Below are 14,453 nucleotides of genomic sequence, written 5' to 3' on the forward strand. Positions count from 1 at the left end.
TTTATATTCAAGCGAGACTTCTCTTCCAGCAGCAGACTGGCCATCTCCCATTACTTGTTCATGGCACTGAATCAACCATTGAGTCAACGGGGGAACCAACTTTCTGCAAAACAACCACTGAAACAAGAGCCAGCTCCAAGAGAACTTGGTTAGAAAGGAAATCTAGGAGCCTTATCAGTTGTTTACAGGAACACAACAGCCTGATCTCCACTGACTTCAGGCTCAGGGATCTATCTAAGGTAGTATGTCCTACATGCTCTTTTTCTACTCCTTCATTCAACCTTTAACTCCAGATTGTCCCTTTGCTTTACCAAACCCTTTTACCCACTCTCTCTGAATTGGACCCACTGCACCTGAGTGTAAGGATGTCTGACAAGCAGCACTGTTCACGAACTGGGAAAAGCTTATGGTGTCTAGAGATGCAAAACCCAAAGGTCACTAAATGGGGTGAGGAATCCAATTGAAGCTCCAGAAGGTTTGGCCCTGGCTGTGCCCTGAAGAAGGTTATAGTCTGCTGAAGGGACACACAGTGGCACCACCACTACCCTGCTCAGGTTGCTACTACCTGTATTACAAAGGGGTTTTGGTACAGTGTGTCCACATGTTGATATACTGGCATCCTTCAGTGAGCACAGCACATTAAGGAGAAGGGAAGAATGTGGTGACTTAGCATCACCCCTGTGGTGACCAGACTTCTCCTCTAAATGCCCCAAATGAAAGCAAACCTCTGTCTCATTGCAGCCAATGCCTGGCCTAGACCTAAAAGAGCTAAGAAGCAGGAGCCCTGGTCTGATCTCAGCCCGTGGGAGATGTCTGCACGTGGAAGAACTGGAGGCTCAGCCCTTCTCCCCTGCACACATGGGCGCAGAGGTCGAGCAGGAGGATCCCAGGCCTCTCTCCCTGAAACGTCTGGATAAACCACAAAATAAAAGTCAGGGATAAGTTCTTAAAACAATCATTTGTACTCTTACAGCAAAAGAGTCAGGACTAAATCAGAAGCAAATGTCCACTGTTGTCAGGGCTGAGTCAGCAGGTGCTTTTAATAAAACCGTCATTTCTGCTCAGAAAAAACATGAGGGCTAGCCAAGCACTTAACACAAAAAAATCCTTGCACTCCAGCTCGGCTGGGGAGAGGGCTGAATGGTGGTGTAAACAGAGGTGAAGTTTTTGCCTTCCTAGAAATACAGGACACCAAAATATAAGCTTTAGCTTAATTCTGCACTAAACTGAATCCCTTCTACATCTGCAGCTTGCAGTGCTGCCTGGTTAAAAACAGAGTTCACGTATTTTCATAAAACTGAAAAGAAGCAGTGTTTTTGTGTTGTTTGCAATGGTTTGCTGCCCTCATTTCTAATGCAAAATTCAAAATAAAAAATGACTTTTAAAAATGTTTTTCTTTTCTTCTGATTTTTTCCCCTAATTCTGGCTTCATCCCACCCCTCCATTTTCTCTGCAATAATACAAAAGAAAAGTAGAGAAGACATAGAAAATGTAATGAAACATTAAACTGAAAACATTGCAAAACTAATAGAAAAACTGCCTTTTTTAATTCTTGAATTTTGTTTTTTAATATAAAGAAAGGTAAAAAAATTGCATTCATAAAACTACATTGTCAAAAAAAAAAAGTACAACAAAAAATATTCTACCAGCTCCCATTTTCATGAACTTGTTAGTTCACACTGCCCTCTTCTCAACAATAATATAACTACTCAGCTGTTTCACAGGCTTAGTGCATAGCAGAAATTCTCCGTCTCACATATTACTAGAGTAAAGCTCTAGATCCTATCCCGGTTGTTGCAATAAATGTTAAGCATGGCTTAAAATATAACAAGAGAGAGAACAATAAAAACGAGCATGGATTGTTACAGCTTATTACTGTGCATTCATACAAGGGAATTCTTCCTCTGAAGACTCAAAAAACAAAGAACAGCTGGGTTATTCAGGGACCCTGCCCAATTGCCAGCCTCCTGTCAAAGCAACATCAGTCTGCAGACCCTGCTGTCTTGTGGCATGCTGAATTCAGTGAAGGGAAATAGAAGGGGCAGGGAAAAAAGTAAAAATAGAGATGATTGGTTTCACTTCGTATAATGCTTTCTGGAAATGCAGCACGATCTTTTGTCCTAGTTTTGGCTGGGATAGAGTTAATTTTCTTCTTAGTAGCTGGTACAGTGCTGTGTTTTGGACTTAGTGTGAGAATGATGTTGATAACACTCTGATGTTTTAGTTCTTGCCAAGTAGCCCTCATCTTAAGCCAAGGACTTTTCCGTTTCCCATGCTCTGCCAGCAAGCAGGTGTGCAAGGAGCTGGGAGGGAGCAGAGCCGGGGCAGCTGACCCGAACTAGCCAAAGGGTATTCCATACCATGGAACGTCATGCCCAGTATATAAACCTCGGCGTCGGTCAGCGGGTGGTGAGCAATTGCATTGTGCATCACTTCTCTTTTCTTGGGTGTTATTTCTTTTTTTTTAATATTCTTTTTCATTACAATTATTATGATTATTATATTTTATTTTACTATTGTCAGTATTATATTTTATTTTAGTTATTTTACCATTCTTATCTCAACCCATGAGTTTTATTTTTTTTCCCAATTCTCCTTCCCATCCACTGGGAGGGAGGAGGAGTGAGTGAGCGGCTGTGTGGTGCTTAGTTGCTGGCTAGGGTTAAACCACAATGTCTTCAAAAGAAAAAAATGAAATTAAATTAGCCTGTAAATTATTAAAAAAAACCAACCAGAATTCTCAGGTGTTCGTCATTGTTGGTTTTTTAAACCCTGAATTGTCAACACTTATAAATATTTATTTGTAGTGAAATCTTCTAGCATGATCCACAAAAATAAGCACAGATATCTACAACTGCTCCATCCTGGACAGAGTCAGAAATGCTCATGCAGGAAGGCTCAAGGTAAGTAAGTAACAGAATTAAGCTGCTATGAGTCCTCTGCCCAGAGAAACATCCCAGCTACCCCGCGGCTGAGAGCAACAGAGGCTAACACCTCATGTTTATAACTACGATCAGTCTCGGAGTATGCTCAGAAAAAAAAATAGCTATTTTAACTGAAGATAGTTTTGCAACCTCTTCACAACCGAGGGCTTTCATTTCACACTCCTTTCACTGATCACACTTGTCATAAGACATTGTCTAATTCAGAGTACACAATGACATCAGTTTCTAAACTGAATATTCCATTAAATTCTATACCAATCATATGATGAGTAATAAAAACTTCTGGAAAACTGTTTTTGGGCAAGGCAAGAGCTTTGAGGCTGAGAAGCGTAATTAGACCCTACTGCAGGCAGTCTGGGGACTGTTTGATGGATGACTTTTTTTTCTAAATTATTCATCCTTGAGAACTGGCTTTTCACAACCGTGTTGAAGCAGAAGTAAGTTCCCCCAGCTTGCAAGGATATGTTCACCGAGTCAGATACCGTACAGCAGGAGCCCAGAGGGTGATGCTATGCCGCGGCTGTGAGGTCACTGCCAAACACAGACTATTTCACATGAACACACTGATGACTGATAATTTTACAATGAAATTCATAATTCTGCTTCTTTCCCATTAGCCCTCTCATTATTCTTTTGCGTTTCCAAGCAGAGAGCAGGAGATAAGCATACATCAAAAGCTGTCAGCCATCTGAGAGTGCAAGAAACCTGCTTCCGTCTCTTCCCTTACCGGAAATAACTTCCCCAATGTAGTCAAGAAATGCAAAATTAAGGAGGAATGTGGCTTAAGGCAGAGGCCACAACTATGGGAAAGTGAATCCCCATAAGCTGCAGAATGACGAGTCTCTTCATAAGGAGGTGAAACCTTATAAGTGAAACTACATAAGTGAATTATGTAGTGTCAAAACGTATCCAAAATATTCTTCTGACACTTACCTAGGCACTGGTAGTCTGTAAGGAGATTGTCTGTTTCAGTCCAGTCCAGCACTGCTCCAAAGCTATCGACGCAGAAGGATTTCTTAGTGTCAGGGTCTTGCTGGGAAGGTCTATACTGGCCATCTTCATCACACTGCAGACCCTGCTCATTGCTTTGACAGTAAGTGATACCTGTTATAAGTAAACAAGAAAAGAAATAAAGGTACTTTGATAATGCTGTCACTGGGTTTCACAGAATGGTTCTGGTTGGAAGGGACCTGTGGAGGTCATCTGGTCCAACCCCCCTGCTCAAGCAGGGCCACCTAGAGCCAGTTGCCCAGGACCATGTCCAGATGGCTTTTGAACATCTCCAAGGTTGGAGACTCCACAACCTCCCTGGGCAACCTGTGCCAGTGCTCAGCCACCCTCATGGTAAAAAACTGTTTCCTGAAGTTCAGAGGGAACCTCCTGTGTTTCAGTTTATGCCCATTTACTCTGATCCTGTCACTGCAGTAGGACAGTGTTTCAGTGCTGTAGAACAAAAGTGCTCTAAGTACAGCAGAGACTTCACTGAAAATTAATCTATAATTTGCACAGTTTTTCATGCTCTGAAACATGGTAGTCTCACTGCTTTGTTGTTACTGCAATTCATACTCCAAACATTTTTAGGATTCTCTGCCATAGACCAAATCTCCATTTATGCTAAGTACTGTAAAGCAAAGAAGTACAGAGAAGGAACTATATTTTCATCCAGGTTTGTTTCAGTGCCTGCTGCAATGGAGCTGTGAAATGTTATGAACAACATTGGCACAAGAACAATATGGCACAAGAGCCATCACATCAATTAATTCAATTAATTCAGCAAACTCTTCAGACTTTGTAAGGAGACAGCAGGGAAAGAAAGAAAGAAGCAAGCTAAAGGTGTACAACCTGGCCTTTTGGAAAGGGCTGGCACTGAGACTCGGCACACAGGTAAAGTGGAAACCGGGCAGGGAGCAGGTTTAGTTGCAGGCACTTGCAGTAAAGAAAACTGCAAGTGTAGTAAAGAAAACCTAAGCAGCAAACTTTTCAGCACAGGATTCCACTGCCTACACAGGGAACACATATGGAAATGAAGAATGACAACTTTAGGAAAAAGCTAATTGATGTCAGGGTGCATTACAATAAACCTGTTTTTTTATCCCATCTAAGAGAATAAATAGGTTGAAACAGAACAAAGCAGACCCTACAGTCAACGATAGTCCCAAGAAACTCATTCTTACTACTCACTTTTGGTTTTATGCTTGAGCTAATCCTGCAGACAAAACTGAATTTGAAATTAATAAGTGATTTTCTTTATGGAACTGCATGCAAAAGTAAGTCATCTAAACTGAATACACCAACTTTAGTGAACATATTGATAGCTGCTTTGTGAGAAGTATTTGTATTTGCAGGGGAAAGAGCTGCACAAAGACAAGACTACTTTAGCGTTCATGAAAGTGACAATAAATGAACTACATAAGATGTTCCTCTGAAATCATCAGATACTGAACACCCAGATACCATTCCTGAGGACAAGGAACACATCTTAAGGAACCACAACATCCTGGACGAGACTGACCACTCGTTTCTCATGCATTTTTGGTCAAAACACCAGACAGTTTGTTCTGTCTTTGTGAAATGTCTTTGAATGTATGCAGAAGGGATCATATCCATTCAAAAAAACCCTGAGGGAGGATCTTTTTTTTTTTTTTAAACTTACAAATGAAAAAAAAATTCACTAGCTATTTGAAGCCAGAATACAAAGGATAAGGGAAAAAAATGAGTTCAGCTTACAGTGATCAGCGCTGATTGCCCCATAGGAGTTGGTAGTTTTGCCCACAGGACACTTGATACAGGAGGAACGTCCTGTCTGATGCTGATAGTAGCCAAGAGGGCAGGGAATGCATTCATCGTTCTGGAAATGACTGCCCAGAGGACAAACAACTGCAAAAAGAACGATCATGTTATTACTCTTTTGGAATCCAACCAGTTCAGGCATTTGCAAACATATGTGTGGGTGTATATATATATCATGCTGGTAGACTTGCCATAGGCTTCTAGCTCTTAATATACATATTTCTAAGTGGCATAACAAAGGTAAACATTCCTTAAATGTTCATTAAACCCACCAATGACTGGAATACAGACTGTGGTCTTTTTTTCTCAGATCACCCTAAAAATGTTCTTGAATTAGTGCACATCAAGCTGTTTGGAAACACCAAGCCCAGGCCTGATTTCCATTTGTCAAATCCATTTGTAATAAGATAATGCACTTTGTGGATAAGTTGTGAAAGAAAACAAAGCAACACAAGCTACAAACAGAGTAACTTCTAACACTACAGACAGAAACAGGAAGGCTCCTCAGAGTAGAAACTCCAAAAACATCATACAGAAACCCACCATATGGTAACACTTTCATTCAGAATTCCTGGTAATGAAATTTTTGGTAAGCACTTCCAAACTAAACAGTAATGGCTGGATTAAAAGTCACTAGTTGTGCACATGACAACGCAAACACAAAACAAAAAGATATTCTTAGTCTGTGTATACACAGTTTTCAGAACAATCAGGAATCATATTTCCAGCTGACCTGTTGCATATTACAAAGAAAACTCTTTGTCTTCTGGGAGGTCATGAAATACTGTCTTTCCCTCCAGATCATTCGAACGAACATTAAAGCAGAAGAGTCGCAGACACATTTGCAGGACAATACCTTTACTTGTTATTTCACAGCTGCTTTCCAGATGTAGATTTCCTTCAAAACACTATCAAATGTATATTTTGGGACTTTGACAAGGTGCAAAACTTCATTTCTGTTCTTGCCCTACGTCTTGACAGCAGTTTAAGCTTGTATGAGAGAGAAACAGTAATGGAAAACTGGCCATCCCCACTACAACCCATATGATGAATTGCTGTTCTGGCCAACACACCAGAATGTAAATTAATTTAACTTATAGGAGCGCCTAAATTATAATAGACTAAAAAGACAACTAGTATAAAAATGATCATATCTTCCTTCATCTGCTCTAAATGGTCCAATGGGAAGGTCCAGGACGAGACAACTGCGAGACTGAAATTTTCCTCCTAAGTACATATCAAGGCAACCACTCTAGGTATAACACATATCTAAAATCAATTACAGAACCAAAACATCCTGGATCAGACAGAATTCTCCTTTCTCAAGCACATTATTTAATACACAAGAGTGTCTGATGCATTTTAAAGACATTTTCCAACACGTGCAAAAAGGATCATACTCATTGCAAATGAGCAACAGTAGAAATTAAAATGAAATGAGTAATCCATGCCTAAATTGAAGACAAAATGCAAAGGACGAGGGAGACTAATTAAGCGATTAAAGTTTAAAAAGGAACAAATTAAGCTTTTCAAAGCACTCTCCTGGTTTTGTAGTTCTAGTCACTATGTGAAAGTAACATCTGTGTCTCCTATCACACTTTAAGCGAGTAAAATTGCCTTTTGTCTCACACATCAGATTAACAAAAGGGCACAAAGAACAGCAAAAAATGTTGTTGCAGAGACGCATGTTTTCTAGACTCTGTAACTCTTGGAGGCACGTAAGATTTCAGCTATAGGTTACACTTGACACAATCACATAGAAGTTAAGTTTGATTCTAGAAGTCAGACAAACCATCATATTGTACTTCTTTCAAGCCTTAACACGCATACATTTTAATAATATAAGAAACTAGAGAACAGCTTTGAGCCAAAATCTGAGAGCTAAGTTTTAGCACTGGGCCCAAACTTTGTATCCCTAAAATAGGAAAAAATTAAAAAAAAAAAACAAAAAACAAAAACAAACAAACAAACAAAAACCAAACAAACAAATTTATTCCCTTGTTCCTGCACATGAAATTTGTAACCTGGTCTCACTTCTAACTAGACTTAGGCTTCTGTGTACCAGGGGAACAACATGCTGAGTAGCAAATTCCAAGCTAAAGAACTCCTCTCTGAAGCGACTGCACAGGGATACTACTCCTCACAGTAGCCTCTTTTTACTTAAGACCAGATCTCACGACCCTAAGCATGCTTAAAAACTGTCACAACTGATCATTACCCAATGCTTGCACTGCTCTTTCCTCCCCCCAGGGATACTGGAAACCTTTGGGATATCAGATTCTTGATCTAGATTCCTAGAAATGAAGTCTTGAGCTGCCAGCTCAGCTATAAATCTAGCACTTCATTTGATATGGGTTATGCTCTTCTCAAAGCAACTCTGATAGAATTGCCAAGCATTCTAAATAATAAAAGGAACCAGAATAAAAACCTATAATAAAACAAAGATAACTCACAAACAGGCTTCAGGTTTTCTCCTGAAATAAATGGGGGGAGAAGGGTTGAGTTCATAAAGCTGCCTCCTAGACAGTTTCCAACTCTCTTCTTCTCGACTCACACCTTAGCAAAGAAAGTGTCTTTTGTCCCTTTAAAATTTAGCTAAAATAAAACTGTTACCTCAGACTTTTAAGTAATTATATTCATAAATACCTGTGGGGTAAAGTAACTCAGTGTAAGACTGAGACAAAGAAAAAATGTCACGTAAGAAAAACTAACACATGATAAATAATACCCATTTTACAGGCAGGAAAACGTGAAACAAAGTTACAACTGATACAAATGTAAAGAAACAGATGACTGTAAGGAAAATACATGAGATGAAGAGGCAGGTTCATGCAAGCTGCATGATCCTAAATGAAAATATTAAGTTTATTGAGAACACCAGAGAGCTGCCGCTAGTAAGAGCTGTCCATGCTTCCTGAAGCAAGGGGAAATGTCACTTACAGTGAAATAAAAAACAAATAAATCAATAAGATCAGGATCTGAAAAGACAATTTGTATTTCAACAACAAGGTGGAACAGGAAAGGGAAGACAATAAAGAAAGGATCCCTGTCACACTCACACAACTTTGATTTCTGTAATCACAGGTGAGACTTCTTACTACTAGTCCCTATTATTAGTAGAGAAATAGACCCAAACAGGATAAATGGCCAGAATATATCCATACTGCAAAATAAAACTCTCTCTCTCTCTCTCTTAGAGGAACCAGAAACAGAATTCCTAAATCCCCTGTTTAGAATAAAATATGCAGTCCTCCTACACAAACCAGTCTCCAGCAGCGTGTAGACCATAACATCTTAGAATACGAAATCTCTGCCAAAAGCTGGAGCAGAAACTGTCTCCCTTCCACATCTCTGTGATAAGTCTGTTTTACTGAGTGACTTTTTCTACAGTTGGCTGGTTCAAATATGTATGAACTAACTCACAAGGCGAATTAATTCACTGCTTCCTAGAGGCCTTTATCCCTGGCAGGAGATATTTGGCAAAAAGATCCAATTCTTGGTAAGTCCTTCTGCTCTAAGTGATGGACTCTACTTGATAAATAATGATACCTTTAATCAGTACAACAGTACATGTTGTTAAGTAACTGCAAGTTGTTACAGACTTCAGATTTTCAGTAGGAATTAACCTTTTTTCTGCATGGTGTATTTAAATAACCAAAATCTGAAGTGTTTCAGACTATGGAGATGAAGTGAAACTGCAGTCAATTAACCGTTAAAGGTCCAAGCTGGAAACTGCAGCAGTTCAGAACTAATTCATCACTTGATTACTTTGAAGCCCTTGCCCAGGCATTAGGAAGCTCTCCTAACTTAAAGAGAACCACCATATCAAGCCGGGAGCTAAGCTGTTTTCATGTATTTTGATTTGCTCTTAGGGTCTTTAACTTAAGCTGCATAGTGTTGAAGTTTTTGCATCTGAAAATATTCCCCATATTGGAAAAACTTATTCAACACCCGCTACTGTTGATCTTATACCTAGAAGTCGTACATCCCTCCTCTGTTCCCCAAAAAAAGCTAGACATAGTAAATACATCCCAAACTGACATAAGTAAGACACAGACTCACTAAGGATAACGGGACCAATGAGAACGATCAGGATTGCGCTGTAGGAGGGTTGATGTTGATAGAAACAAGAGCGGGGCTGTTAAGGCACAAGCTCTTTGGCAGCACGACCTGGTACACAGGACTGCTAGGCACAGCCACGGGCATCTGCCGGAAAGGCAGGTTTGGCAGCCCTAGGCAGGATGTTGGCAGAGAGGCAGCCCGTTCCAGGGAAGCAGACTAAACAGAAGGAAAGAAGATGAAAAGAGAGCAGAAGTGCAATCAGGTCTGGGTGCTGGCCAACACCGAGAAAGCTTCCATCTGAGCTGGCTGGACTTGGCCCAGGAATTCTCAATCTCAGGACTTTTGCCATTTCTGCATCTAGGTTTCTATTCTGGGTAATGCATCATCATCTGAAGCACTGGCTACATTATCTTTGTGAAATCTTCTTATTAAGGATCACATACATTACAGAAAGACTTTCTAATACCAGACAGATCTAAAAAATCCCCCAAAATGTTTGCAAAACCTTCTATACAATGTCAGTGCCATGATGCCTATTTCCAAATCATTGGTTCAACGCAAGGGTTGAACAGTAAGCAAAGCACTAATTCCCATCTCTCCTCAGATTTATCATTCATGTTGGTGCTTCACGCCTTTCACATATTAACCATAAACACAAGTTCACTGATGATTTTCTAACTTTAGCTTTACACTGATTCCTAACAACATCAAAGAAGGGAAAGCTAAACTGAGACATACCACATCCTTGTGAATTTGGGACTGCTTTCCCAGGAGATGAAGTTCTTCGAAACCCGCTTTTACATCCTAGCTGCACACTCGGAGACAGATCAAACTCTTCATCCCGGGGAAAATCAATGAAAGAATCTGCTAAGAATTGCTTGGAGTCCAAATGCAGCAGAAACCCACCATCCTTAATCTCTTTTATAAATGCTCCAATGAGATTTTCTCCAACAATTGCATTTTCTAAAGGAGGAAAAAATACAACAAAATAGCATGAGAGAGATTTTCAATATGGGAATGGATAACCATACAGAAACTGATGAACTTTAAGTTAAAAACATAGGCAGATACAGAAATACAAGCATGTTAGCAAACAGCAGACAAGAATGAATCTGTACAGTGTCTATCAGATTAATGTCCTAATCTCAATATATGTAGAGAGTGCTAAAGAAACAGCAAAAAAACCCCAGCAAAAAATGGCATATTCAAAAACTAAATCATCAGAGAACAAAATTGATTTCTGAGTTACAAAAATTCAGCAGAGGAAAACCAGGATTATCTGACATTCAGATTTAATTTATTCCTTTGTTTTTCAATGGGTATCATTTGCTTCTTTTTTTAGCATTTTGTTGGTTTGTTTTTGAAGGCCAGCATCTGTAACAATATAATAATCACCTTCCGTCACACTACTGATATTCAACATATCCACCTATGCAACAGACACGCTCTTCACAATTGCTGAAGCTGGTGTTTAAAGCTGGAAAACGTTGAGTGCCTTTCCTACTCTCTATATTCTTAGCTGCCCAGGCAGCTTCCCTTTCCATGACTTGTGCAAGGACAAGCTTCAGCGCGACATCAAGAGTGAATTCCCCAGTTTGGCTGGACCAGAAGTACTACAAGAACAGTGTTCCCAGTGGATTTTGTTTGCTGTCACATTCTGTTTATCCCTGCAGGGTTTATGACATTGAATGAAATGTTGATGTGGTTTACTGGTCCAAATTTGCAAGACAAGGGCCCCCTGTAGCTACAGGCGATGGGCAGCCCAGTAACCCAATGAACAGGAAATCCTGCGCCCTATGTACTTTGAGTTTTGCAACTACATTAATGACCTCGGACATTGAATTTTCACAGGGAGGATGTTGTATACATAAAGAAATGTAAGGAATGTTACAGCTCACATGCTGTACAGAGATTATTATTTTGTGACTGATGTGTCCAAGGCAAATGGCTGAGGGTACCGCTGCCTTCTCAGGTGGCAAGTTTCCTGACTTTGCAGTGTAGCCCACAGGCGGCTTTTCAGTTGTGCCAGGAGAGAATTTTACAGACAGGTACTAGGCTCCGGCAACACAGCGCTGCCCTCCTGCCCGTGCTGAACGGACCGCAGACGTATGATGCTTTTTCTGAAAAATCATCCTAGACCTTTAATACTGAAAGTATAGGTGCCCTCTCTTCCTGAATGTTGGTTCGCAGCTGATTGCTGTCATGTAGATCTTGTTTCCCCCCTTGCAGAGGAGGGACACGAGGTTTTTACACTTATGGGCTAAAGTGAACGGACTTCGCATTAAAGCTGACTGCTGTGTCCTTGTATTCTCAATGCTCTGTTTCCTCCAGCTGCACTAACACATACTATAATCAACAAAACAGCACTTAGTTTTGTTCATCCCCAGGCCAAAATGATACTTAGCTCGCAAGGAAGTAATTGGAGATCACCACATAACCAACAACACTTTGCAAATGCTTTGCCAGAAATTGTCTCATAACTGAAAGCAGGAATAAGCAGATTTGCCTTTTATTCAAGCAAATATTCTTCCGAATTGTCTAGTGACTAGCCGTAGCAGAATTAAAAATAACCTTGAAACAACAGCTGAAGGGAATTCACATGTAGAAAAGAAGCAAACAATCAAACCAGTAAGAACCCACTTAGGTCTGTTGAATGTCCTTTAGTCTAAAAAGTTGCCCTGTGTTGAAAAGTTCTTAACACTATCACTAAATGTGACCCTCCTATGACCACACTATGTATCCATGCATATATAATATCCTTACATTCAGAGCATATAAACAAGTGTTTAACAGCAGTATACATGTTCATGCATTGCAAGTAGACGGATCCTGGAATGTCTCAACAGAGAACAACTCAGTGTCTGACAGACATGCCAGCCACAGACTCGCTGGTAATGTCTTACACGAGCTGCCTTGGTTCAGCCCTTCCAGCATGGCTGGCCAGCTTGGGGCCACACTTCCCTGCTGACATGGCACCTAGCTTCTCATCCAAGATCAGCTTCCTGGGACTTTCAGCATGCTCTAAAGCACAGCAGATACAATCGTGCTTCCCTGTTCTTGCTCCTGTTTTGCTGCACAATTTTGGCAATTCAAGCTACTACGCATCTCATACATCATTAGATTTACTGGAAGTTCTTACTAAGAAGCCCTTACATTTCTCCAGGGCCTGGTATACCTTCAGGGACTTAGACTTCTTGGGGGACAATACATCTTTTCATATACAGAAATATCCTGCAAATTGTTGCATCTTGTGTTGTGCAGTAGGAAGAAATCTGATTTAATGTTTGCTTCTGTTGAATGAAGCACTAATTTCAACAGGAAAGGGATCGTATGGTTACCTAGAGTTTTTATTGGCCAAATGAGAAAGTGAGAGAAAAGAGAAAGAAAAAAAAGTAAATTTGTTCCTTTTTTGTTTTCTTTAAGGAAAATACAGAGCACAAAGACACAGCATAAAATATCAATTGTATAGGGCAGGGATTGATTTCCTCCAGTCTCACTGATGGGACTCTTTACTATATGTTCATCCACCAAAAGCTCGTTTTATAATCCACAATATTTTTGCCTGTTGAGCAGAAACGAGAAAAATCGCTGCAAGTGTTCCTCAATATTTTAGAGCTGAGGTCTAAGCTACAAAGCCAAATGGCATAAGATCCTTCAGGAAGGGATTTGCACAGCCTCAGAATTTAGTACATGAAAATATCTGCAAGAAAAAAAAGTAAGGAAGCATTCACAAATGATTTAGATTTGAGGCTCTCCATTGGGAAGATATGCACATTGCACTTCTGTTTCGCAGATTTTTTCTCAGCTACTTCACAGGAGAAAAAAAAAAGCAAGACTTCTCATTTACCCGTAAAGCAGCTAGGAGAAGAACAAAGCTATTTTAGTAATGTAGATTTTCAAATCAGAGAGTCAACTTGCTCACTGTGTGTAAATACACAAGAAAACACCTCAAACAGAAAGACCCAAAGCTGCCTTAGAAGGTAATGGAAGTTAATGGTGCCAAGAGTGTAGAGAGAGCAGGTTCTGCTCTGCCTCTTCTGAAACCATACAGTCATTCCCTGAAAAGCAATTTTAGTGCTACAAGGAAATTATAGTGTGGAGAGGGTCAAAAATGTAACATCCTCAAAGTGGAACACTTTCAAAAGTAAAGTTTAATATAAAACCAAACACACTTATCTTTGATCCACCTTCTGCAAACTGCTTGAATATTCATGTTTCCCTTATAATCTGGAGCAACTGAATGGACATAAACATAAACAGACTGTAAAGCCAGGAACCACACGACCATTGCAGCCGATGTCTGCATCCTGAAGGCTTTTGAATTCAGTTCTGATCAGGCAAACACTGCTGTAGGGCACATGTCTCCAAGTCCCAAAGTTAGAGGGAAGGACACGTGCAGGCAGAGTTATTTATATTTAGTGCTGGGAACACCATTGCAAAGCAGTAAAACTGGAGAAAAGGTGGCACAGAGGGCATTTGAACTTGGGCTATGTCTTTTACTTCTTTTATTTTAAAGGGAAACACTGACTGCTTTGAAAGAAATTCCTTACACCATCCCTAACTTGCTTGGAAACCACAGCAAACATCTGCCAGTCAGTGGTCTTGGCATAATTGCTCTAGGACGTCTGAGGTAAGAGTCATTCTTTAGTGTCAAAG

At 40.1% G+C, this 14,453-nt stretch overlaps 1 protein-coding gene across 1 annotated transcript in view; it reads right to left on the bottom strand.

The window, feature by feature from the left end:
- TG (thyroglobulin) overlaps positions 1-14,453 on the bottom strand; it is a 160,291-nt gene that overhangs the window by 114,292 nt on the left and 31,546 nt on the right. Inside the window, 3 exon segments of the mRNA XM_050891007.1 lie at positions 3,879-4,049; positions 5,673-5,822; positions 10,536-10,760. Of these exon segments, the coding sequence (XP_050746964.1) occupies positions 3,879-4,049; positions 5,673-5,822; positions 10,536-10,760 (546 nt within the window).

Source organism: Gymnogyps californianus, chromosome 2 (assembly GCF_018139145.2).
Source record: "Gymnogyps californianus isolate 813 chromosome 2, ASM1813914v2, whole genome shotgun sequence".
In the NCBI taxonomy this organism is placed as follows: domain Eukaryota; kingdom Metazoa; phylum Chordata; class Aves; order Accipitriformes; family Cathartidae; genus Gymnogyps; species Gymnogyps californianus.